Raw genomic sequence first — 27,363 nt, 5'->3', positions numbered from 1 at the left:
TAGAATACGCAGAGTTATTGAAGACACTTTACCAGTTCTTCTTGTGTTGCAAGACAGTTGTATTTACACGTATTTACAGTTATATACAGGCAGGTATCTTAACAGCACAGCAGGAACTCTTTATACAAACTGCCAGCATGTGTGGCAGCAAGTGATAGTGGAGGAAGAGAAAGAAGCAAACACACAGTCCACTTATATACATGTACATGGCATATTTTGTCCAAGCAGAAAACAGATGACTTCATGCTTTGCACCTGGTCTTCTCCTGGTTTCAAGTCATTACATCATGTCCAGAGTGATTCAGCACTCTCACATCTGTGCACAATAGCAGCTCGTTAATGAAACACATATACAGGTTCAGGCTTATAAAATTTCTATACTCTGACAAAGGATAAACAGACAGACAGACAGATGGACAAGCAGAGTTCCTGTAGCTCTTCTGGCATTAGACTCTCCACCAACTGATGGTAAAGTTGTGCTGCCTCCAAACCAGTTCCCCAGATTCTTCACCCAAGAGATTCTTTCCTCCACTTCCTCTCCTGAATAGAAAACAATGGACCATCTTCACATCCTCGGCACTGGGGCTGTGTGTTTTTTTCACTCACTGCAAGCATAACTAGTCTTTTCCTGGTCTTCCTCCAGCTCAGTAAGAAGTACGGCCCCGTGTTCACCGTGCATTTCGGAGGGGACCTTGTCGTGGTTCTCCATGCCTATGACGCCATAAAAGAAGCACTGATTGATCGCGCAGACGAGTTTGCACCCAGGGGACGCCTACCGTTGATTGACAAAATGAACAAAGGGAAAGGTAAGTTTTGCTGGTTGCTAGTCCTCATGGGAGGTGGGACCACATCCTCCACCCAGGAGGAGGGAAGAGGCTTGTGTGTTGTGTGTTTAGTCATTCAGTCATGTCCGACTCTTCATGACCCCATGGACCAGAGCACGCCAGGCCCTCCTGTCTTCTACTGCCTCCCGGAGTTGTGTCAGGTTCATGTTGGTTGCTTCGCAGGCACTGTCCAGCCATCTCATCCTCGGTTGTCCCCTTCTCCTCTTGCCATCACACCTTTCTAACATCAAGGTTTTTTCCAAGGACTCTTTTCTTCTCATGAGATGGCCAAAGTACTGGAGCCTCAGCTTCAGGATCTGTCCTTCCAGTGAGCACTCAGGGTTGATTTCCTTCAGAACTGATAGGTTTGTTCTCCTTGCAGTCCAGGGGATTCTCAAGAGTCTCCTCCAGCACCACAATTCAAAGGCATCAATTCTTCAGCGGTCTGCTTTCTTTATGGTCCAGCTCTCACTTCCATACATCACGACAGGAAAAACCATAGATTTGACTATTCGGACTTTTGTTGGCAAGGTGATGTCTCTGCTTTTCAAGATGCTGTCAAGATTTGTCATCGCTTTCCTCCCAAGAAGAAGGCGTCTTTTAATTTCAGTGCTGCTGTCTCCATCTGCAGTGATCATGGAGCCCAGGAAGATAAAATTTGACACTGCCTCCATATCTTCCCCTTCAGTTTCCCGGGAGGTGATGGGACCAGTGGCCATGATCTTAGTTTTTTTGATGTTGAGGTTCAGACCGTTTTTTGCACTCTCCTCTTTAACTCTCATTACAAGGTTCTTTAATTCCTCCTCACTTTCTGCCATCAGAGTAGTATCATCTGCATATCAGAGGGAAGAGGCACTGAGATTAAAAAAGAAAAATGGGGTGGGGGGATATCAGCTTAAATGGAGGGCTGTTCCAGGAGGTCTTTTAGCAGTCACAGCCGGAGGGGGGGAAGAAGGCTGTCAGTCCCAATTTGGTTGCATTTCTCCAAATTCCTCATCCATTTTCTCCCTGCCCTTGTTTCCCATTGTGCTGTGAGGTGCTGGTCTTGATCTCACACTGGAATTCATACACACTTTTTGCACATGTCCCCAAAATTGCAGGTACATTCACATGTTTCTCCCATCGACTAAAATAATGTTCACTCTTTTTTTCTTAAAATCATTCAGACTGGTAACATTTAAGTAAGACAGGCAAATTATGCAAACAAGCTACTGATCAGGTGGCAGAACCCAGAATGTAACATAAAAATCCACTGAAGTTGGAACTTATTCCACCTCTTACTTCATGAATAAGCTGCCATGGGAAAAACCAATGTCATCAAAGTACAGTGGTGCCTCACTTAGCGATGTTAATCTGTGCAGCAAAAATCGCTGCAAAGTGATAACACTGATAAGCGATTTTAAAAAGCCTATAGAAATGCATTAAAACACGTTTAATACCTTCCTATGGGCTTAAAAACTAACCTTATGTGAAAATCCTCCATTGCGGCGACCATTTTCAGTTCCTCTAAAGTGAGGCAAAACAGCGGCCAGCCATTTTTTTCCCAGCGGCCATTTTGGAACCGCCGATCAGTTGTCCGATAATGGGGGCTTTGCAATGATCGCTTCCCCGCGATCATCGCAAAGCGAATTTTCCCCATAGGAAACATTGCAAAGCGATCGCTTTTGCGATTGCAAAAACAGCATCGCTAAACAATTTCGTCGCTCAACAAAGCGATTGCTAAGCGAGGCACCAATGTATAGATCTTTTGTGCCCCTAAGACTTTGGAACATAAATTTAATTAAAAAAACAGACATTTAATTGAGATTTGGAAAGGATCTGGGGAAAGACAGAACCCTTGTAAATTAATTCCAGAGACGAAGTAAGAGGGATGTATCCAGAAAAGCTAGTCTGTAAGCTGTCTTTTTTGTTGTTGTTTGGTCTAGAGATGTTTGCATGATTAACATGGTTTTGTTTTTGATCATTCTGCAGAATTCTGACACAGTAGGACAGCAGGTTTTCCGTAAAGCCAGTATTGGGGAAATATGGCCTTACAGGATAAAAGGAGTAACCATGTTGGCAAATAATATAGGAAATGGGATTCGGACCTCCAGATCTGCATGCTTAGTGTGGTCTTTCTCCCTGGTTAAAGGGATTGTCTTCAGCAATGGGGAAAGATGGAAGGTGCTCCGGCGCTTTGCCCTCACCACCCTGCGCAACTTTGGGATGGGGAAGAAGAGCATCGAGGAGAGGATCCAGGAGGAAGCCCAGTATCTTCTGGAAAAGCTCCAGGACACGAAAGGTAGGTCATGGAATACGGAGGGAGGGAGGGGACACCTGCCCAGCCAGCCAGATCAACCGGATCAAACCCGGGAATCAATAGGGTGACCACCAGATCCTCCTCCTCAACGTAACTGCTTCCTAAACACCCTCTCTACGGGCAGTTGTTTTGTTTGACGGTTCTGGGCTACACTGTAGTAGGGCATGGGCTTCACAGGTGCAGTAGAAAAAGTAACTTTGTCCACTTCTGCTTTCTAATAAGTACAGATGTATTTCACATTAACCTTTGATGAGGGATGAGGCTCATTTGATTTAGAAGATTATATACAATAAGCAGTTTAAACAACCATGCCAAGACAATTTAGTTCTTTGAAAAGGGCATCATGATTTCTTCATCCTTCTTCGAAACACCTTTCCAGAAATTAAGGAGCCACAACAAAAATAATGTTAATAAGAGTAATACAGTGGGGTCTCTACTTAAGAACGTCCCAACTTAAGAACAGCTCCATTTGCTAAATTTTGCTTATACTTGAGAACAGATATCCAAGATAAGAACAGGAAAAAAAAACCTTTCCTGCTCTTTTTTTAACCTTAGGTCATCTTAGGTTAAAAAAAAAATCTTCCCCTAGTGGTAGAGTACGTATTAATCAGCTTTGCATTAGTTCCTATGGGAACTAATGCTTCAATGTACGAACGCACCTCTACATAACAAAAAAACAGCCAGAACGGATTAATTGGTTTTCAGTCCATTCCTATGGGAAATTTTGCCTCAACTTAAGAACGTTTCAACTTAAGAACACCATTCCAAAACAGATTAAGTTCTTAAGTAGAGGTTCCACTGTACCATGCTCAAGCTTGTTTGTTCTCCCTTCTTTCTTTCACTTTTGCTGTCTCTACAAGGCAGACACTAGCTAAGTCCCTGACTAAATTTCCAGGGCCTGTTGAAGATCACATGGAATCTGGTGTTTCTGGAAAGCAAGTAAATGCTTGTAGACTCAGAGGTCAAATGCTATTGAGATTTACTACCAGAGTAATAGCAGTGTATGACAAGGCTGTATATTGTCCCCCCAGCTTATTTAACTTTTAAGCAAAATACATAATTTTTATGCAAAATACATGTGAAAAGCCGGACTGGAGGAATCCCAAACTGGAATTAAGATTGCCGGAAGAAATATCAACAACCTCAGATATGCAGATGATACCACTGTGATGACAGAAAGTGAGGAGGAATTAAAGAACATCTTAATGAGGGTGAAAGAGAGCGCAAAAAATGGTCTGAAGGTCAACATCAAAAAAACTAAGATCATGGCCACTGGTACCATCACCACCTGGCAAATAGAAGGGGAAGATATGGAGACAGTGACAGATTTTACTTTCCTGGGCTCCATGATCACTGCAGATGGTGACAGCAGCCACGAAATTAAAAGACGCCTGCTTCTCAGCCTTCTATCCTTCCGAGGTCAGTGAAATGAGTACCCAGCTCGCTGGGGGGTGGCAATGTCTAGGCCAGATATCCATCAAGACGTGCCTGTGGTGTTCATGAGCTGCCCCTGATATGGCTTTTGGGCAGACAACTAATGTCAGAAACCCCCAGCACAATCCGTTGGGGGACCTCAGCACCCCCTCTGGCGATTCTGCAAGCTCAGGCAGAGGAGATCCTTGGGCGGCAGGGGGTGGTGGTGCAGCAAGAGGACCCCAAGGTGGTCTCGTCCTCTGATCACGGGGCAGGCACGCTTGCACTTTGGAGATTGCTGGGCAGGGGACAGGATACATGATGGGGCAAGATGACCATCAGATCATGCCAGCTGCAGCTCCCGGGCACCTGGTGGGCCCAGCTGGATATAAAACTGAGACACAAACAAGCATCAGTTACACCAGTCACCGCCTCTTCACCCGGGGTCAAATTCTGGACCATGCAACTCTTTCTGGCATTAAAAAAAGAAGAAACCGGAACTTAGTGACTGGCCGGTGTCAAGAATGTCATGGTCACTTTGCTGGAAGGCTTTTCTTCTCTTTCCTTACTTTTCTTCCCCAGGGCCTGCTTTCTTGCCACCATCCGGGGACCCTGAGGACATCCTCCAAATTCTGAACAATGCTTTGCGTGGCAGATCATGTGGACATTTGTCCAGGGAAGGCCAAGCTACCCTACGCAGGTTGATCTTTCCCGTTTCATCACACCAAGAATCTCTCTTCTTTTGCTGCCACAGAGGAACCCGGCTGCCCCTTTGGCAAAGGTCATCAGAAGACAGCCACCTCCTTGCCTAATAAAACAATACAGTGGTGCCTCGTTTAACGAGCGCCCCGTTTAACGATGGATCCGTATAGCGATGGCTTTTTTACCATCGCTTTTCGGATCACGTTACGATTTTGCCTATGGGGAAAAATCGCTTTGCGATTTTTCCCCATAGGCACCATTTTCCCACAGCTGAGCGGCGGGAGCCTTCGAAGGACCACTCCCGCCGCTCAGCTGGGGGGAAATGCAGGATTCCCCTGCGGATGCCTCAGATCCTCCCACCCTGCCCCCGCGGCCGGGATCCCTACCCTCGCCAGGGAGGGACTGATCCAAGCGGCGGCGGCAGGATGGGAGGGGTCCGGATACCTTTCAGGCATCCAGGGCTTGGATCCGCCCCCGGCCGGCTTCCCCATCCATGGATGGGGTAGCCGGCCGCAACGCGGATCACGGCTGCCCTCCTCCCAACCCCTCACCCCCTTCTCCGACGCCGCTGCTGGGCTTTGGAAGCTGCTTCCAAGCCCAGCGTCAGCGGCGGAGATGAGGGTGAGGGGTGTGTCGAGAAGGGCAAGGCTGGGGTATTCCCTGAGCCTTGCCCTCCTCTCAACCCCTCACTCCCTTCTCCACCACCGATGCTGGGTCTCGGAAGGGGCTTCTGAAACCCGGCGGCGGCGGTGGAGATGAGGGTGAGGGGTGGATCGTCCAGAGCCGGGAGGAGGGGGAAGGCTCCGCCACCGGCGCTCGGATGCACTGGCCGGCATTTTCCCGGCCAGCGCTTCCGAGAGGCCTTGGGGGAAGGCTTCTCCACTGCCGCTCGGACGTGCTGGCCCCACCGCCAGCAGCCACCCCGCGCCACCTACCCCAGCCGTTCTCGGACACCTGGAAGTCCGAGAACGGCTGGGGTGGGCGGCTTCAAGCGGCGGCGGCGGCGGCTGCAGGGTGGGGGGTGTCCCGAAGCCTTCCAGACACCCCAGACACCCTGCAGCCGCTGCCGCTTGAGCCCGCCGCCCAGCTGGGGGGAAAGGCCGGCCGGCTCTTGGGAAGGAGGGTGGAGGAGGTCCCCACACTCCTCCCCAAGAGCCCGCCGCCCAGCTGATCGGCGGTTCCAAAATGGCTGCCCGTTTGGTGCCTCGCTTACCGAGGCAGCGAAAATGGCAGCCCTATGGAAGATCTTCGCTGAACGGTGAGTTTTTGCCCCCTAGGAACGTATTAAACAGGGTTTAATTCGTTCCTATGGGGTTTTTTATTCCGTTCAGCGATGTTTCCGTATAGCGACGTTAATCCTGGAACGGATTAACGTCGCTATGCGGGCCACCACTGTACTTTAAGTTCAGAGAATTTCATTTCCAGCTGATAACAAACAAGTCAGAGTACCGACTGTCTCACCGTAATTTGGCAATTAAACCAGGAATCACTAATGATTAACTTGATGGTGCCCCAGAACATCAGATGTGCAAAGTCCAGGCTGTGGAGCATAAATAAGGTTCCCCTCCTGGCCTCTGGAGATCCTGCTGCGCCCACTGCCAGCCACCATGGAGCCTCTGGGGACGGTCACCCTTTTCCTGGGAGTTTGTCTCTCTTGCCTTCTCCTCTTGGTCGTCGTGAGGAGCAGGACACAGGGCAAGGGAAGACTTCCGCCGGGCCCAACGCCTTTGCCCATTCTGGGGAACATCTTGCAGCTGAAGACCAACTTCCTCAGTAAGGCTCTTGAACAGGTGCGTTGCAGAAGGAAGAGCCTCCCACCGCCAGGCTCACTCTAAGGGGTTGTGGTTTCATGTCTGGCTCGTTCGCTGACTCTCCAGGTTTGGTTTGTTCAGCAGCTGAAACAAGCCCGGGCAAAGTTAGTTTACAGACAGACCATGACAGCAAGGGGCAAGGCAGTCTGAGGAGTGCAAGAGGATGTAGCATCCCTGCCCCAAGGAGCTTACAGTAGGCCATTCAGTCCAGAGCAGAAGAAGGATAAGGGAGAAAAGGCAGGGAGGGTGGGGGGCATAGAAAGGCTGGGTTTGAAGGAAGACCCCCAAAATGCAACATTATGCTAGAACGGTGCCTTTAACACATCTTCCGCATCTGGTTATTGCCCAGACAGACTTGCATGAAAAATTCAAGACTTATTGTGTGACTCAGGAGAAAATATTTGAGACAAACATAGACTAAAAATCTTGGTGCATCTATGAGCCCCCCCACCCGAAAAATTGCATTCCTTCTGTGGATTCCTGGATTACAGTTCACTTCAGGAACATCATAGCAAAGGGCTCAGCCACCCAGCTGAATCACTTCCCTTTGCTGAAAGTGGGTGTGTATCTCCACAGAGAGAGGGAAGGATAGACAGACAGACAGATGGGCTGCCAGACTCCCTGTAGCTCTTATGGTGTCAGACATTCCACCAATTGATGGTAACGTTGTGCTGCCTCCAAACCAGTTCCAGAGATTCTTCTCTTTCCTTCATTTCCTCTCCTGAATGGAAATGAACGGACCACTTTCAGATTATTAACACTGGTGCTGTATTTTTTTTTTTTTTTTTTACTCACTGCAAGCATAACTGGGTCTTTCCCCGGTCTTTCTCCAGCTCAGTGAGAAATACGGCCCCGTGTTCACCGTGCATTTCGGAGGGGACCCTGTCGTGGTTCTCCATGGCTACGACGCCATAAAAGAAGCTCTGATTGACCACGCAGATGTGTTTGCACCCAGGGGACCCCTACCGCTGTATGACAAAGTCAACAAAGGGAGAGGTAGGTTTTGCTGGATGCTAGTCCTCATGGGAGGTGGGATCATAGGAGGAGGGAAGAGCCATTGAAATTTAAAAAGAAGAATGGGGTGGGGGGAAATCAGGTTACATGGAGGGCTGTTCAAGGAGGTCTTTTAGCAGTCACAACCGGGGGGGAGGGGGGCGAAGGCTGCCAATCCCAATTTGGTTGCATTTCTCCAAATTCCTCATCCATTTTCTCCCTGCCCTTGTTTCCCATTGTGCTGTGAGGTGCTGGTCTTGATCTCACCCTGGAATTCATACACACTTTTTGCACATGTCCCCAAAATTGCAGGTACATTCACATGTTTCTCCCATCGACTAAAATGATGTCCACTCTTTTTTTCTTAAAATCATTCAGACTGGTAAAATTTGAGTAGGACAGGCAAATTACACAAACAAGCTAACGATCAGGTGGCAGAACCCAGATTGCCTCTAAGACCTTGAGCGTCCCTTTATGGCAGGAAGGTGGAACATAAATTTAATAAATAAAACAGACATTTAATTGAGATTTGGAAAGGATCCTGGGAAAGACAGAATCCTTGATCATTTAATTCCAGAGACGAAGTAAGAGGGATGTATCCAGAAATTCTAGTCGGTGCCACTCTGTCTTATTTTTGTTGTTGTTCCATCTAGAGATGTTTGCATGATTAACATGGTTTTGTCATTCTGGAGAATTCTGGCACAATAAGAGAGCAGGTTCTCCGTAAAGCCAGTTTGGGGAAAATATGATTTTACAGGATAAAAGGAGTGACCCTGTTGACAAATAATATAGGAAATGGGATTTGGACATTCAGATCTGCATGCCTAGGGTGGTCTTTCTCCCTGGCTCCAGGGATTATCTTCAGCAATGGGGAAAGATGGAAGGTGCTCCGTCGCTTTGCCCTCACCACCCTGCGTAACTTTGGGATGGGGAAGAAGAGCATCGAGGAGAGGATCCAGGAGGAAGCCCAGTATCTGCTGGAAAAGCTCCGGGACACAAAAGGTAGGCCATGGAATACGGAGGGAGGGAGGGGACACCTGCCCAGCCAGCCAGATCAGCCAGATCAACCCTGGGTAGCAATAGAAGGTTATATACAATAAGCAGTTTAAACAACCGTGCCAAGACAAATTAGTTCTTTGAAAAGGACATCATGATTTCTTTATCCTTCTTTGAAACACCTTTCCAGAAATTAAAGAGCCACAGCAAAAATAATGTCAATAAAATAATATGCTCAAGCTTGTTTGTTCCCCTTCCTACTTTCACTTTTGTTGTCTCTACAAGGCAGCCGCTAGCTAAGTCCCTGACTAAATTTCTAGGGTCTGTTGAAGATCACATGTAATTTGTTGTTTCTGGAAAGCAAGTAAATGCTTGTAGACTCAGAGGCCAAATGCTATTGAGATTTACTACCAGAGTAATACTAGTGTATGACAAGGCTGTATATTGTCCCCCAGCTTATTTAACTTTTATGCAAAATACATCATGTGAAAAGCCAGACTGGAGGAATCTCAAGCTGGAATTAAAATTGCCAGAAGAAATATCAACAACCTCAGATATGCAGATGATACCACTCTGATGGCAGAAAGTGAGGAGGAATTAAAGAACCTTGTAATGAGGGTGAAAGAGGAGGGCGCAAAAAATGGTCTGAAGGTCAACATAAAAAAAAACTAAGATCATGGCTACTGGTCCCATCACCTCCCGGGAAACTGAAGGGGAAGATATGGAGGCAGTGACAGATTTTATTTTCCTGGGCTCCATGATCACTGCAGATGGAGACAGCAGCCACGAAATTAAAAGACGCCTGCTTCTTGGGAGGAAAACGATGACAAATCTTGACAGCATCTTAAAAAGCAGAGATATCACCTTGCCAACAAATGTCTGAATAGTCAAAGCTATGGTTTTTCCTGTTGTGATGTATGGAAGTGAGAGCTGGACAATAAAGAAGGCTGACTCTGCACACCAGTCTTTTGAATCCCCACTCGGCTATGGAAACTGAGTGGAAGAAGAGAACTAGTAAAAGCTTCCTTAAACGTCCCCCTCACCTTGAAAGCCCAATCAGGATCCCTGTAAGATGGTTCTGGCATGAGAGCAACAAGAGGTAGCGTAGATTTCAAAACTCATAATACAACGCCACACAACTAAGCTGAGATCTTTTGTTGTTTAGTCATTAAGTCATGTCCAACATTTGTGACCCCATGGACCAGTTTAGCAATTAACCATCAAGGTTAACACCAGATGCACTGGAAAGGAAAGGCACCAAGATCCATGATATTGAAGTAGGAAAAGATGATTAAGGAGCTCCTGCTTTGATCCCAGGGTTCACATCGCTTGCCAGGAAACCTGCCCACCAACTCATTGTAGGTGCATCTGTTGAGGCCTTAAAATTTATCGAGATCTTACTGTGTCCCAGAGATCTCCCCCTCACCCCAATAGTGATCTCACCAGCAGCAATTGGTTCTGGGGAATGACACGGTTCCGGCTTTGGTCTCGGGACTTGCCTGGCTTGCTTGCAATGAGACTGCTTGGGACAGTCTTCCCCTGACGGCCACCTCATCGTCCTTACACAGAGGTGCTCTCACTCCGAGCAGTCAGGAAATGGTGATGCAGAAACCTTGTTCAGGCTGTTATCCCAAAAGGGGAAGCAAAAAACCCTCCCCTTCACGGTCCTCACTGTGATGGGGCTGCAAAGAAGCCGTTTGTGCTTCTATGGAGGCCCTTGTTCATGCGGAGAGCCTGGGCACAAGCAAGGAGCCTCTCCTCTGCTCTCCCATCAGATCATGGATGGTGCAAGGTGAGCAGCTCTGACTCCAGCTACCTCTGTCACTGTTGCTATTGGGATTGGCATTATTGATGATGTTGTTAGATGAGTCCTTTTGCACTTGCAGGGAAGCCCTTCGACCCCACCTTCCTGCTCAGCTCTGCGACATCCAACGTCATCTGCTCCATCGTCTTTGGAACCCACTTTGATTACCACGACGAGAGGTTTCGAGCCCTCATGGACTTGATGAACGAGGACTTCAAGATTTTTAGCTCTCCTTGGGGACAGGTATGCCCTTTGCATATGGTCAAGGAAACACTTTTGGGTGGCATTTTATTTATTTGTTTATTTATTTATTTATTTATTTATTTATTTATTTATTTATTCATTCATTCATTCATTCATTCATTCATTCATTCATTCATTTATTTATTTATTTATTTATTTATCTATCTATCTATCTATCTATCTATCTATCTATCTATCTATCTATCTATCTATCTATCTATCTATCTATCTATCTATCTATCTATCTATCTATCTATCTATCTATCTATCTATCTATCTATCTATCTATCTATCTATCTATCTATCTATCTATCTATCTATCTATCTATCTTATATGCTGCCCACACTACCCAAAGGCCTCTGGGTGGCTTACGACAATTAAAATACAATAAAAATATAAAACAATTAAAATACAATTAATATATATAGTCTAAAAATTCCCACCAGGACCCACAGTTGATGTTATTTCAATTAAAAGCCTTTTGGAACAAGAAGGTTTTCACCTGGTGCCGAAATGTCATCAATGTCGGCGCCATACGCATTTCAGTCGGGAGGGCATTCTATAGTCTGGGGGCATCTGCCGAGAAGGCCCTTTGTCTACAAGCCGTCCCTCTTACCTCCTTGAGGGACGGCTCTTTCAAAAGGGCCCCCTGGCTAGATCTTAACTGCCAGGTAGGTTCAAATGGAAGGAGGCGGTCCTTCAGGTATCCAGGTCAAAACAAGCACTTTGAATTGGGCCCGGACTGCAACTGGTAGCCAACGTAATTTAAATAAAATTGGCTTGATGTGTTCCCTAGTGGCCCCACCACTCACCAGCCGCGCAGTTCAATTCTGGACCAGTTCCAGTCTTCAAAGGCATCCCTACATAAAGTGCATTGCAGTAATCTATGTGAGATGTTTTCAGTGCATGTGTAACTGTTATGAGACTCCGCTCGTCCAAGTAGTGCCACAGCTGGTGTAATTTCCGCAGCTTGGGCTTCCAGTGTTAGACTGGGCTCCAGGAGCACCCCCAAGCTGCGGACCCTGTCCCTTAGGGGGGAGTGTAACCCCATTCAGAGCAGCGAAATGGCCCTCCAACCTGTCTGGTGAAGCACCCACTAACAACACTTCCGTCTTGTCTGGATTGAGTTTCAATTTATTAATCCTCATCCAGTCCATTATCACGTCCAGACATGAGTTCAGCACAGAAACCGCCTCACCTGGATTGGTGGAAAACAAGAGGCAGAGCTGAGTATCGTCAGCATATTGCTGACTCCTCAGCCCAAACCTCCTGATGACCTCTCCCAGCGGTTCCATGTAGATGTTAAACAGCATGGGGGACAGTATAGAGCCCTGAGGAACCCCATGATATAAATGCCATAGGACAGAGCAACTGTCCCCCAGTACCACCCTCTATAGCTATAGCGATTAGTAAAACACCTGATTAAAACCTGATTAATGCGTTCCTATGGGCTTAAAACTCACAGTTCAGCAAAGATCCTCCATAGCGCGGCCATTTTCTGTGTCTGTAGAGCGAGGAATCCGTTCCAGAAAACAGCGGGAGGCCATTTTGTTTACCCGGTGGCCATTTTGAAACCGCCGATCAGCTGTTTTAAAATTGTCGCTTTGCGATGCTCGGTTCCCGAAGCAGGGAACCGATCATCGAAAAGGGAAATTCCCCCACAGGGAACATTGTTTTGCGATCGCTTTTGCGATCGCAAAAAATGCGTCGCAAAGCAATTTCGTTGCAAAATGGAGCGCTCGCTAAGCGAGGCAGCACTGTCCTTCTCGATCATAGTATTGCTGAGCCAGATACCCCCCATCCTGTAACTTTGTATTTGTTTTTTTTCCTCCCCCAAGGTGCAGTACTTTGCACTTATCCCTGTTGAATTTTATTCTGTCCTTTTCAGTCCAGTGTTGAGCCTATCAAGATCTTTTTGAATTTTGTTCATGTCTTTCAAGGAATTTGCCATTCCACCCACTTTTGGGTCACCTGCAGATATGATAAGCATTTCCTGTACTCCCTCATCCAGGTCCTTATTAAAACCTTTGAAGAGCATGAAGCCCAGGACTGAGCCTTGTGGTGACTCTCTTCCTATCGTCTCCCATTGATAAGCACTCCCTTATGATTCTGCAATAAACTCTGTATCCACCTAACACATGTAGCCCATAGCTAGCTAACTTGCTGATAGAATATAATGGGGAACGTCTTCAAAACCTTTGCTGAACTCAAGATATATTACAACTGCAACATTCTCGCCATCTACCAGGAAGGTAACCTGAAGAAAAAAAAATCAGATAAGATTAATCTACCAGGATGTATCCTTGACAAATCCATGCTGGCTTCTAGTTATTACTGCTTTACATTAAACTCAATTGCACCACGTTACAATCTGCTCCAGAGTTTTTTCCAGGATTAATGTCTGGTCTTTAGTTCCCATGTTCCACCTTTTCCCCCCTTTGAAGACAGGGACAACATTAGCTCTTCTTCAGTCATCCAGCACATCACCCATCCTCCATGATTTCCATAAAATGGTAAAGTCAGTAGTTTTGAGAGTTTCCCAGCCAATTTCTTTCAATATTTGTAGATGCACTTCATCGAGCCCTTCAAGATTTGAACTCATTCAGAGCAATAAGGCATTTATTGACTATTTTGTTTATCAATCTCAGGACGCGATCCTATCCCCTCTCTTTGTATTTCAGACTTGCCTGGAGGAGTATAGCCTGTCTTTTGAGAGAAGACGGAGCTGAAGTTGGAACTGAACCCTTGTGCCTTTGTTGTTTATTATCATTTTCCCATCTCGTTTGAATAGATGAGCCACTATTACTTTCCTCTGCCTTTTGCTATACACGTCCCTGAATAATGCTTTCCTGTTGCTTTTAGTATCTCTTGCTAACCTCAGCTCATTCTCAGCTTTTGCTTTGCTAATGCCCTCCCTGAATTTTTTTGCTACTTGTTTATACTAAAGATGGGTATTTGTATTTGTACATGATTTGTATATGAATACCTCCACACAACTGGAGTTAATGAGGGTCTGGACCACTCACGCACCTGCCATTACCACTGGCCCCGATCGTCCTTCCAATCACTCTGGAGCGCCCGGTTGTTCCGATTTGCCACTCCTGGCAGAAGGAGGGAAAATAAGTCTCCTTGCAAGGCTGAAGAGTGGCTAGCCAACTGGTTGCTCTGGAGCAACTGGAAGGAAGAGCGGGCCCAGCTCCGGTGGCAGATGCGTGAGTGGAGGGTCCGGCCTCACCTCCCCCACCTCAAGTCTGTACTCCTCCTTTGTGGCCTGACCTTCCTTCCACTGCCTGTTGGTGTCCTGCTTTGTTTTCAGGTCCTCTCCCCACTTTCTGTGAAGCCACATTGGTCTTCTTTGCTGTCTTCCCATCTTTTTCTCTTGCGGGAATGTTTCTGCTTGTGCCTCTAGAACTTCCTTTTTGAGAAACTCCCACCCATTTTATATTCCTTGTCCTGTTAGAATCTCCTGCCATGGGATCTTGCCTTTCATTGTTCTGAGCTTATTAAAATTGACTTTCCTAAAATCCGGCATATATGAATGGCCACACCCTCTTTGGTTTCCATTGACATCAAGGACTCAAGCACAACATGGTCACTTTCCCCCAGAGTCCCTCTTGCTGCCACTTCTGCCACCAAGTCATCTCTACTGGCTAGAATAAAGGGCTGTTAGTTTCTTCTTCCCCTTTTTGTAGGAGAAAATTATCAGGCACAAAAACTGGGAATTTGGTGAAGGGGGCATATTTGGTAGAAATTGTCTTCCAAAAGATATCAGAATAATTGAAGTCCCCCCTGACTAATATATCGTGTCTCTCTGAAATGCTTACAGTTTGTTTTCAGAAGTTTCATCCACATCCTCTCCTTGATTGAAGAGTTGTTTCCATTACCCTATCGAGTCATATTCACCTTCCTGAGCTAAGATTTCCAGTTCTTTTTGTTGGTTTCCCATACTTCGGGCATTCATATGTACAAATCATGGTCCACAGTGGAGGAGACTGGACTCTTGGCCTGAAAGAATTGAAAATCTACCTGTAGACTAAGGGAGGAACACCCGAGATGAAGATGCAAGAAACTTTTTGGAGACTAGGAGCCTTCTGTCATTATTAGAAACTGCCAGCCGCCAGCTCCCCTTCCCAGTTTCTGCAGTTCAGGATGTAACCTCTGTTTCTAGTTATACTAGTGCAGATTGTCCATGCTTATCCAGGCATCCCAGAAGGAAATGGAACAGTTGACGTCATGTATGACATCTATGTGTCTCTTCTGCTTTTTCCTTTAGCTCTGCAATATCTTCCCAGCTTTAATGAACATCATTCCTGGGCCTCACCGGACACTAGAGACAATAGTCCAAAAGATGGAAGATTTTATTTTGGAGGCAACTGAAGAGCATAAGGATACACTTGATCCCAACAGTCCACGGGATTTCATTGACTGTTTTCTCATTAAAATGGAACAGGTGGGTTAAACACTGACAACTAATATAGTTCTCTGGATAGAGTGTTGGGCTCAGACTTAGGCGATCTGGATTCAAACCCTTCTCTGACCGTAGAAACCCATGAGGGAGAGGATGGTGGGGAGGAGTCACAAGAGTAGTGAAATTGGAATGGGCCTCTAAGGCCTTTGATTCTAATCCCCCCCAAGGCAGGTGTTCAGATCAAAACAGGTCTGCCAGGTGGTTGTTTAATCTTCTCTTGAATTTTTCCAGAGTTGAAGCACTCACAATCTCTCAAGGTCATAAAATCATAGAATCACCATAGGGATGTGAGTGTTGGTCATTGGTTCCACTGTTGTACTGCTCTAACAGTTAAGGAGTATTCCCTGATGTTCAGTCTAAATCTGTCTTCCTGTAACGTGAGCCCATTTTTGCATATTCTGCAATTTCGGACGGTCTAGAAGAGATCCTGTATGTCCTGTGCATAGGCTACCTTTCAAGTCTTTGAAAAGTGCTATCACATCCTTTTTTCAAGGCTAAACCTGCCCAGTTCTTTCAGCCTTTCCTCATAAGGCTTTATTTCCAGCCCACAGATCTACTCTGAGTGGTTTACAGTCCAAAAAGGCAAAAAAAAATTGATAAAAAGACTGTTGTTGTTGCTTAGTCATTAAGTCATATCCAACTCTTTGTGACCCCATGGACCAGAGCATGCCAGGCCCTCCTCTCTTCCACCGCCTCCCGGAGTTGTGTCAAATTCATGTTGGTTGCTTCGATGACACTGTCCATCCATCTCATCCTTGGTCATCCCCTTCTCTTCTTGCCTTCACACTTTCCCAGCATCAGGATCATTCCCAGGGAGTCTTCTCTTTTCAGGAGTTAGCCAAACTAGGTTTGATCTCCTTGCAGTCCAGGGGACTCTCTGTCCTTCAATTGCTGTATTCCAGTCATTCATATGTAGACATCATGGTACTCAGTGATGGGGATAGGACAGGGTATTCTCTTGTTATTATAAATCGCCAGCTGCCAGGCCCCCACAAAGTTGCTGCAGTTCAGGATGGAACCTTGGTTTCTAGCTACACCAGGGCCAATCGTCCATGCCTATCCAGGCATCCAGGAAAGAAAGGGATGACGTCATGTATGACATCTACGTGTCTCTTCTGCTTTCCCCTTTAGCTCAGCAATACATTCCCTACTTTCATGAGCCTCATTCCTTGGCCTCACTACAGACTGGCAAGAAACAAAGAGTCGGTCAACCATTACGGGGCAAATATTGAGATTGATACTGAGCTCCCTCGGAGTCGATGCCACTGTCTTCCCCTTCCTGTTACCTTTCCCATCTCTGGGATGTCCCTGTTCCTGAGGCATCCTCAGTGAACCCCCATCTAGCCCAGAATGCCCAGTGGCGAAGGCTGGTCTGCAGCCTAGGGGACATCACCAAAACCTCCAAATTCAGACTAGTAGCCTTGACATTAAAGGGGAAAAAACACTGGCACTATTGGCGAAACACACTTTACACACAGAAATCAAACTTTCTCCTCCATGAGCATTGCTTGCCCAGGCATTTTTGGTATAGAAAGGGCAAAATCTTTTAAAAACCTTTTCTTGCCATTTAGGGGCTTTTTAGGGCTTATCTAAATCGGCTCTATTGAAGGGGGATGGATCAGGCTAAATTTAAGATCAGTTAAAAGTCCAATATGCCATACTCCTATCCAACTGGCATACAGACCTCAGGTGACCATATTTGATCCAGTTCCTTCCACTGTCAGTATGTCACATCATGAGGTGGCTTAAGAAAAAAGCCACTTCAGGATACTGGCAAACTAAACACTTCCTCCTGGAAGTGGGAGGAGACAAGAAGGAGGAAGTAAGGGATTTTATTTTTCATTGACTTGTCTTAAAGTTCCCATGAAGAACCTGCCCATGGCCAAATCCATCACCAAGTGTTTGTCTTCAGCCCCTTCACAATAGGAGAAACTGAGTGCAGAATGAGTCTTGAAAGCTCACTTTGGTTTGTTTCCAGTGATTACAAACAAAGGAAATGAACCAAAATAGAGCAATCCTACTTATAACAAAAAAGCCAGAAGCCCCTATCAAGAACCCAGAAAAGCAGGAATCATCTTGGGATGGCCTATGGTTTGCTCCAGGTATTACGTTATATAATTGCGAGGAAAAGGAGAGAAGCAAGCCATTGTCACAGCAGAGCAAACTACAGGCCAAAATTAGTCTTCCATTGACAGGTTACAAACAGTTTGTCTTCCAGTTGGAATCAAGCTGCCCAGAGATCTTTGGGTAGTGTGGCCAGCATATAAATTAAATAAATAAATTTTATTTGTTACATTCTAGCAACATTTTGCTCCCGTCGCTTGTCCCAGCTCCCGGCAACCTAGTGGTTCAAAAGCATGCAAATGCAAGTAGATAAATAGGGACCACCTCGGTGGGAAGGTAACAGCATTCCGTGTCTAAGTCTCACTGGCCATGTGACCACAGAAGATTGTCTTCGGACAAAACGCTGGCTCTGGGATGAGCACCACCCCCTAGAGTCGAACACGACTGGACAAAAATTGTCAAGGGGAACCTTTACCTTTAACAACATTTTAGCCACCACGTCTAATTTAATGCCATTGACTGTATTGTATGTTTCTCCAGGAAAAAAAGAACAGTGCATCAGAGTTCACTTCTGAAAACATGCTGATGTCTGTGCTTGACTTGTTTGTAGCTGGAACAGAAACAACCAGCACGACCATAAGATATGGGCTCCTGGCTCTCCAGAAATACCCAGAGGTAGAAGGTAAAACAGACCCTTCAACTACCTGCCAGCAGCTCCACTCCATTCCCTCCCCCTGGTTTCCCCTTTCATGGAATTCCTACCTTGCTGCCTGGGTGATTCCAGGCTGAACTGTAGGGCAGGATTTGGGTTGATCATGGAAGTTAGCTTTGGTGCCAGTGGGTAAAGAAGGACAGTAAAAACACAAACTAAACCAGGAAAGATCCACCAGAGCTACCACCAGAAAAGAGGTGGGAACTGGGGAGCTGCTGTGTTTCGGACAAAGGACTTTCTACACGGGAGCTAAATGTCTAGAGATACTCTTCCATAATACTTGAAGATTGTTCTGCTTCCAAGATTCAAAAGCAGAGAGCATATATATATATATTTCCCCCTTCAATAAAAGTAGGCACCCAAATCTTCTGAAGAACACCTGTCATCTGAAATACGTTGGGCCACGGAGAAATAATGGCTTGGATCTCGGAGTGCAGCCTCTTTGTAGGGGATGATCAGGGAATAGAGCTGCAGAACGAAGACTAATCAGAAGGGGAAAAAATCACATAGAGGACACCAAGCCACCCAATGCATCATCCAGCCTGTAGGGCAATCGGCACCCAGGTCAGCCCTCTTGGCCAGATTCCAGGGCTTCTGTGGCATGTTGGGGCACTTGTGCTGAACCTTTCTCATCCCTTTCCAGAGAAAGTGCAGGAAGAGATTGACCGCGTGGTCGGCCGAGCCAGGGCGCCATGCATAGCTGACCGCGGGCAGATGCCTTACACAGACGCCGTCATCCACGAAATCCAGAGGTTCATCTCTCTCATCCCACTGGCTCTCCCCCACTCAGTGGCCAAACACACCCCCTTCCGACAATTCGTCATCCCAAAGGTAACGGCTCTGCTTCTAGGGCAAAACAGGAGCTCCTGTGTGACCGAGGGGACTGATGTAGGGGCATGGATCTTGGCAGGGCTCAGGGCTGTGTTTCTGTCTTGCCAGTAGCCCAAAGGTTGGGCTTCCAAGGGGCAAGTGCTTTAGACATTGCCAAAGAAATTGGGGTGTATATTGAATTTTGTTGCCAGTGGTTGATATTTGTACAGGTCATAAGAATAGATTTTAATTACCCGAGAAATGGGTTTAAACGTAAAGTGTTGGGATTGTTTTTAGAAAAATCTTGTAGTGACCTCAGCAATTGTGTTTTTTATAAAATATATATATAAAAATTGGTCAGTATGGGAGAATAGGGTTTTTTTGGGTGGGGTCTGCATACCCATAGACCCTGTGAAGATCTCAAAGGTACTTTCCTGAGGAAGGGTATGTTTTTTTTAATCTTGAATAATTTGAGAGGGTGATATGGGTTGGCTGGTAGGTCAACAGCGCTGGAGGGAACATAATGTTGTTTTGGGGGCTGCATTTTGCTCACCCTTGATTTAACCCATCTCTCAAAGGCAGTTGAGATCAATGAGCAATGAAGTATCCCTGAGACTCTCCGTCTGTTTCTCCTTCATTCCCTTCCTCCCCTTCTGCTCCCATCTGCCAATCTGTCATTAGTCACCTTTGTTTCAATCCCGATACATCACCTGTACACAACAGGCGCTTACCCCACCAGTTTCATTTGACGTCCCAGGAGCTGTGGCCTTCCTTCTCATTGCAATACGTCATTAAGCAATACATCAATCAGTTCACACAAATCGGTCACAATAACAACCGTTGTGTTAAGGGAGTGTGCGTCTGTGACTTTATCTTGTCTCTCGCAGAGTAAAGAGCAGATAAACGCACACAACAGCTTCTTCTTTTCAGCAGTGTATTTACAAAATATATACAGGATATACATACATACAGCACTTCAGTGGCTCAGTATTCAAACCAGCAGCATGACATGCAGACATCAATATACAGGAGAAGAGAAAGACTGTACAGTGTTCTTTTCTTAAATACAATTCTGGTATCAGTCTGGTCCAATCCCGTCTGTGGTGACTTCATGCACACAGGTGTGGCAATCTTCATATTGCTGTGGATTGCATCAGCCAGGGATGAAGGAATGACGTCATCTTAATCTTGTTCTGCACACACACATATTATGTTCAGGCTATATAAAAATTATATACCTTAACACTCCTCCTAATTTTTAAATTGCCTGAACCCATTACACATTCCCAATGCATCTATACATATTTCATGCTTTTGAGCACACAACGGTTTAGTCAATATGTCTGCAATATTTTCTTCAGTCTTGCAATATTCTAATTCAATTAGTTTTCCTTTTACAGCTTCCCTTACGTTATGATATTTTATATCAACATGTTTGCTCCTGTTTTTTACTCTATCTGTTTTGGCCATTTGTATACAAGTGGTATTATCTTCCATTACTTTTATTGCATTATCTGTTTTACACTTTAAGTCTTTTGTTAATTGTTTGTACCAAATTAATTCAGAGCATAAATCTGACAATGCAGCAAACTCTGCTTCAGAAGTTGAGATTGCTACAGAATTTTGCTTTCGTGATTTCCAACCAACTATATTACTTCCAAATTTTATGACAAATCCAGTCATAGATTTTCTGTCTTTTTCATCGTTGGCCCAGTCACTATCCACATAAGCTGACAGTTTTAAATTTTTTGATGGTTGCAAAGTTATATGATAATTATATGTTCCCTTTAGGTATCTAAAAATCCTTTTTAATCCTTGCCAGTGTTTTTCACTAGGTTTTTCTATATATCTACTGAGTATGTTTACTGACGCCGCTATGTCAGGGCGCGTCCAGTTCGCTAGATACATTAGACTCCCTATTGCTGAGTGATATAAATCTTTATTTTCAAAATCTTTACTTATTTCATCTTCCTTTTGAAAATCCACTGTCATGGGAGTACTCACATTCTTGCACTCTCCCATACAATATTTTTCTAACATTTGTTTTATTTTGTGTTCTTGACTTAATTCAAGTCCATGTTTTGTTTTCTTTATTTGTACACCCAGATAATTTTGTATTGGTCCTAGATTTTTAAATTTGAATTCCTTTTTTAATTGTTTTTCAAACAACTCTACTTAGCTCTGATCTTTTGCTATAAAACATAGGTCATCAACATACGCCAGAAGTATATTTAAATCATTTCCAACTTTCTTGGTATATAAACAAGGGTCTGCTAGACCGTTCTTGTATCCTAGTTTCATCCAAACTTGGTGTAAACAATCATTCCAATTTTTAGCAGATTGTTTCAAACCATAAATTGCCTTGTTTAGCCTGTACACTAGTTCTGGTTTAGTACCCTCAAAACCCGGTGCTTTTGCCATATACAACTCTTCCTTTAAGTCTGCGTTTAAGTATGCAGGCCTTAGGATCTGAAGGCCTTAGGAATAGACCTCAACAGATGGGAAACCCTGACATCTGAGCGTTCAGCCTGGAGGCAGGCACTGCATCGTGGCCTCTCCCAATTTGAAGCGACCCTTGCCCAGCAGGCCGAGGCAAAGAGGAAATCACAAAAGCAGCAAAACCAGGGAGCTGGACAGGGGACAGATTGGATTTGTCTTCAGTGTGGAAGGGATTGTCACTCTCGAATTGGCCTCCTCAGCCACACTAGACGCTGTTCCAAGTCCTCCACACAGAGCACGCTACCATAGTCTTTCGAGACTGAAGGATGCCTAAAAAAGTATGCAGTTGTTATATCGTAGTGGTAAATTACATAATTTTTACTGACAGCAAAGGCAAGCGTTGTTCTCAATGTCTCAGACTTGACTGTCGGGGAAAATACCTCATCATAATGTATAAACCTTTTCTGTGTAAAACCTTGTGCAACCAACCTTGCTTTATATCTGTAGTTTCCGTCATTTTGCAATTTTCTTTTGAACACCCACTTACTACCTATTACCTTATGCTCTGCTGGTAGTTTGGTTTCAGTGAACACGTGATGTTCCTTCATGGAATTCATCTCCTCCTCCATGGCCTCTAACCACTTATTCTTCTCATAATCAGGAAGCTTCAAAACATCTTTATAGTTTCTGGGCTCAATATAAACATTACACACTGTAATACCACTCACTCCAAATCTACTGGGTGGCACACCTTTATTTGCTCTCTGGGACCTTCTGGGACCATGTGTATTTGTGTGTGTTTCTATCTGACTACTTGTGTGTGCTTCCTCCTCATCGTATCCTTCCTCATCACTACCTTCTTTTTCTTCTTCTTCTTCTTCATCATCATCTGTAGTAGCTCCTCCTTCTTCATCATCAGCACAGGACTTCACGCCTTGCTTATGTGTTCCTGTCTGTCTTAATTGACCTTTTCTTTTGTGTAGAGGGATGTATAACTGTGAGTTTGCATGTACTTGGTCCCAGTTTTCCCCTTCATTAAAACTGGCTGACCTAGAGATTATCACACTTCTATCCCCATCAAAAAACCGGTATGCCTTTGAATTGGGTTCATACCCTACAAATGTCATTTTTCTTGTTTTATTTTTACCTTTTCTTCTGAGTTGTTTCGGGATATGCACCCAAGCCGTGCATCCAAACACCCTCAAATATTTTAAACATGGTTTCTTACCGTATAACATGAAATATGGTGTGTCATCTATCGAGGAAGAATAAATTCTGTTAACCAAAAAGTTAGAGGTTAGTATCGCTTCACTCCACAGACCGTGACGCAACCCAGAGTCTGCCAACAATGCATTTTTCATCTCTTGTAACACTCTGTTGCGTCTCTCAGCAACACCATTCTGAAATGGGCTATATGGGCTCGTTTTTCGATGTCTAATTCCCAGACTTTCTAACCATTTTTGAAACCTAGTGTTTGTAAACTCCGTACCTCGATCAGTTTGCAACTGCGCCACCTTGTAGCTAAATCTCCTCTCTACTGAAAACAACCATTTTCTAAATGTTTCAAACACTTCTGTTTTAGATTTTAGTGTATAACAATAAGAAAACCTTGTAAAATCATCCACTAGAACCATTGCATATTTTGCTCCTCCTAATGATGGAGGAAATGGTCCCATTAAATCTGCATGAACTAATTCAAATGGCCTGGTTGTGACTCTGTCACTTTTCCTCCCTTTTGGGGCCACATTAGTCTTGCTTCTTTTACAGACATCACAGTCCAAGTAATTTTTGCATTCCTTTATGTTTACATCCCTGGCAAAATGTTCCATTTTCTGTAATGATCTAAAATTTACATGACCCAGCCTCCTATGCAGTAAATGTATACAGTTATCATGTTGTGGTTTGTTTGTATGTATCATATGTGCACTTTCATGTGTCTGGCTTTTTAACATGTACAAATTATTTTCTTGCTTCACTTTTGCAACTATTTTACCATTTTTCTTAATTATACACTCCTGTTTCTCAAAAGTGACAGTGAACCCTTGCTCAGCCAACGCTGATACACTTATTATATTAAACGACAATTCAGGAGCGTAAAATACCCCACTTATCTCAGTATTCAACGAAGGAATGTAAACAGTTCCTTGTCCTTCGACGGCCGTCTCTTGTGCATTCGCCATCATCACACTTCTGAGGCTGGTTTCATCTAAAAGACAAAACAGATCTCTATTATTAGTCAAGTGCCCTACAGCCCCCGAGTCAATCAGCCACTCCACTGTGTGGCTGCCGGGAACCTTGTCCCTCGTTCCTCTGGTAACCAAGGAGACCGGCCTCATGTCGTTTCTTTGTTGAAACCGTTTGGAGACCTTCTTTCTGCCTTCTCTGTTGCTTGGAGGACTTCCGCTTTTGTCACAGTTCCGTTGCAGGTGATTGGTGGATCCGCAGAGGAAACAGGCTTTCGTCATCATCACTCTTCCTCTTTGTTCTCCGTCCGCCCGCCTCCCGGGCACGCTGCCATCAGAGTATCTCTGTCTCTCGTGGTCAGCACGCACGTGGCTTGCCTTTTTGTTCAGCATTCTTTGTTTTAAATGCTGTTCCTCCTGCAGAATTCTGTTTGTCACATATTCTTCTGAAAGCTCTGTTTCTGGCATGCATTCCAAACTTGTTACTAGCATGGAGTAATCATCATTCAGAGAACTTAGCAAAATATACACGCGCTGTTCCTGAGGGAAGACAACATTCATTAATTGCAGTTGATTAAACATGTCCTTCATATTTTTTAAGTGTTCCGAAGCACACTCATCCAGTTTCATCCTGCATTGGAACAACCTCCTGGTAAGAGAAATCTTTGTGCCTGTCGTCTCCCTCTGATAAATGCCTTTTAGTTTATCCCAAACTGCTTTTGCTGTTGTCAGTCCTTGAATGTGGGTCAGAAGCGAATCTTCAATGGCCAAAATGATCGTGGCTAGAGCTCTCTCATGCTCTGCCTCTTCCTCCTCACTGGGCTGCGCTGGGGGGGGCTCTAACATAGCGCCACAGAGATTCCTTTCTCAACAACATCTCGGCTTTAACTGCCCACGTTCTATAATTATTTTCATTCAGTCTATTTATGGCCAGGCCACCTATATTTCCTCCCGTGCTGTATGCCATCCTTGCAGCTCTCTGTATCCTTCCCTTCCCCGGGTTTACAGACGAACTGGTTTCTGACTCACTATCACTGCTGCTTAGGCTCTCCTCCTCTTTCATTTACTCATTTACTCACGTTTGCAGCGCAGCGGAACGTTGCTGGGCGCATAACCTCTGTTAAGGGAGTGTGCGTCTGTGACTTTATCTTGTCTCTCGCAGAGTAAAGAGCAGATAAACGCACACAACAGCTTCTTCTTTTCAGCAGTGTATTTACAAAATATATACAGGATATACATACATACAGCACTTCAGTGGCTCAGTATTCAAACCAGCAGCATGACATGCAGACATCAATATACAGGAGAAGAGAAAGACTGTACAGTGTTCTTTTCTTAAATACAATTCTGGTATCAGTCTGGTCCAATCCCGTCTGTGGTGACTTCATGCACACAGGTGTGGCAATCTTCATATTGCTGTGGATTGCATCAGCCAGGGATGAAGGAATGACGTCATCTTAATCTTGTTCTGCACACACACATATTATGTTCAGGCTATATAAAAATTATATACCTTAACACGTTGGGAGTTTGGAATTGGAATACGACCTAACATGATTGATTTCAATTTCACTGATTTTAAGAGGTCCACCTTTGTTTAAAACCTAAGTCCTTAACCTTTGTTATTCTGATGTTTTTTGAACTGCAACTCCCAGAAACCCCAGCCAGCACAGTTGGTGGTGAAGGCTTCTGGGAGTTGCAGTCCAAAACTCCTGAGTAACCCAAGGTTAAGAACCAGTGGTTTAAAACATTGGGTTAGGTCAGAAAAGCCAAGAGGAACGAGAAGGAAAAGGAAAAGGGCTAAGAATGGGGCTTGGAAACCTAGCTCCTGGTCGGGTGAAGGGAGGAGAAGCACAAATGACATCAAAAGCATCTCATCTCAAACATGGACAGCAAACGTCATAACCGGCTTCTTTTCCCTCTCCTCAGGGCACCACCATCTTCCCTGTCCTGACCTCTGCGCTGTATGACAGCAAAGAGTTTCCAAACCCCACAGAATTTGACCCACAGCATTTCTTGAACAAAGACGGGACCTTCAGGAAGAGTGACCACTTCATGCCCTTCTCGGCAGGTAAAAGGGCCCATCTCCCCCTCCCCCAATTGTCCACCTCCTTGGGGTCATCCTCATCTCCCACCTTTGGGGCAAGGAGGGGATATGGGTGGGAGTTAATGTCAACTCCCTTCTGATTTATCCTGGAAAAGCTTGAGTCCTCCTCTTGCTTATCTTACCACCTTTGTCTCCCTGAGTGGTGCTGTGGGTTAAACCGCAAAGCCTCGGGACTGCAAGGTCAAAAGATCAGCAGTTTGAATCCATACGACCAGGAGAGCTCCCGTCACTTGTCCCAGCTCCTGCCAACCTAGCAGTTGGAAAGCATGTAAAAATGCGAGTAGATAAATGCGAGTAGATAAATAGGTACCACCTCAAAGGTAACAGCGGTCTGTGTCTAGTCGCACTCGCCACATAACCATGGAAACTGTCTATGCACAAAACATTGGCTCTAGGGCTTGGAAGCAGGGATGAGCACCGAACCCTAGAGTCGGACATGACTGGACATTTGTCAAGGGGAACCATTACCTTTTACAATTTCCCTTGCAGGTAAGAGGATCTGTGCAGGGGAGGGCCTCGCCCGCATGGAGCTGTTCCTCTTCTTGACCACCATTCTGCAACAGTTCAGACTGAAGCCCCTCCAGGATCCCAAGGACATCGACCTCTCTCCGCTCATGAGTGGTGCCGGTAACTTCCCTCGGCCTTATCAGCTCTGTGTTCTCCCTCGCTGAGGAGAAGGAGGACTCCAGCCCACCGAAAACCGTCTGGCTGCTGGCCGTTTAATTTCAGCCTGCCGACATTTTCTAGCCGGGTGGCAGAACTGTAAATTTATGAACACTGGATTGCTTAGACAAAATACTTAGACAAAGTCAATCTGCTTCATAGAAATGGGAGCTGGACTTCAGAGCATGTAGCAATTGTTTCCTCCTGAGACCTGACATTTTGAATTTGTTCCCTCTTTCTTGCTCACCCCAAACTTCATTCCTCCTTAAATATCTATTAATTATTCATTTTGGATCTGATAGCAAAAGACCAGAGGGAAGAAGGTTTGGAACTTCATTCCACCTTAAGAAGTCTCCAAACCACTGCTTCACCAAAGTTGCAGGACATTTGTGGGGGAAAAACTGTATTCAGCAAATGGAAGCCTGAAAATAAAATGAAACCATGTAAAAGGGGGTACCTACAATCTGTTTCGATTCTTACTGAAATCTGAAAAAGTGGCAAATAAAGTTTACATACATATCAATAACAAACATTAGTTAATGCAGTCCTTTAGCTATGCTTGATATGTTGAGGGCATGTAAATTAGCTTCTTCTGCCATTCTGAATATTTGGCATTTTGCCAGAATAGTGGGTTCAGAATAGAAAACAACAGTGTTTTCATTTTCTGGACATAGAGAGAATTCAGTTCAGACGATTAACATATCTACTATTGTGGACAAGAATCCCGTAGAAGGAATGGAGTAGCCCTCATAGTCAACAAAAGAGTGGGAAAAGCTGTAATGGGATATAATCTCAAAAATGATAGAATGATGTCAATACGAATCCAAGGCAG

At 45.0% G+C, this 27,363-nt stretch overlaps 1 protein-coding gene across 2 annotated transcripts; it reads left to right on the top strand.

Moving 5' to 3' along the window:
• The first annotated feature begins 774 nt into the window (after positions 1 to 774).
• Positions 775 to 27,061, top strand: LOC110071471 (cytochrome P450 2C19). Of its 2 annotated transcripts, XM_072986960.2 has the most exons (9): positions 6,802 to 7,027; positions 7,882 to 8,044; positions 8,894 to 9,043; positions 10,924 to 11,084; positions 15,359 to 15,535; positions 18,158 to 18,299; positions 18,973 to 19,160; positions 25,691 to 25,832; positions 26,358 to 27,061. In XM_072986960.2, exons 1-9 carry the CDS (start codon positions 6,845 to 6,847, stop codon positions 26,537 to 26,539), a joined length of 1,488 nt encoding a protein of 495 aa, XP_072843061.2. In that variant the 5' UTR covers positions 6,802 to 6,844; the 3' UTR covers positions 26,540 to 27,061. The 2 variants fall into 2 exon arrangements, with proteins under 2 accessions (XP_078240697.1, XP_072843061.2); XM_078384571.1 differs by lacking the exons at positions 6,802 to 7,027; positions 7,882 to 8,044; positions 8,894 to 9,043 and adding exons at positions 775 to 805; positions 2,955 to 3,104.
• The last annotated feature ends 302 nt before the right edge of the window (positions 27,062 to 27,363 follow it).

Source organism: Pogona vitticeps, chromosome 1 (assembly GCF_051106095.1).
Source record: "Pogona vitticeps strain Pit_001003342236 chromosome 1, PviZW2.1, whole genome shotgun sequence".
NCBI lineage: Eukaryota > Metazoa > Chordata > Lepidosauria > Squamata > Agamidae > Pogona > Pogona vitticeps.
The sequence above is the reverse complement of the archived record's forward strand: the minus strand, read 5'-3'. Positions and strand labels throughout refer to the sequence as shown.

Excerpts from the sequence above, each read along its gene's own strand:
- LOC110071471 (XM_072986960.2), top strand. The coding sequence starts at position 6,845 with ATGGAGCCTCTGGGGACGGTCACCCTTTTCCTGGGAGTTTGTCTCTCT. Across the intron at positions 15,536-18,157 it reads TTCTCATTAAAATGGAACAG|GAAAAAAAGAACAGTGCATC; the intron begins GTGGGTTAAACA and ends ATGTTTCTCCAG. Across the intron at positions 19,161-25,690 it reads GACAATTCGTCATCCCAAAG|GGCACCACCATCTTCCCTGT; the intron begins GTAACGGCTCTG and ends CCCTCTCCTCAG.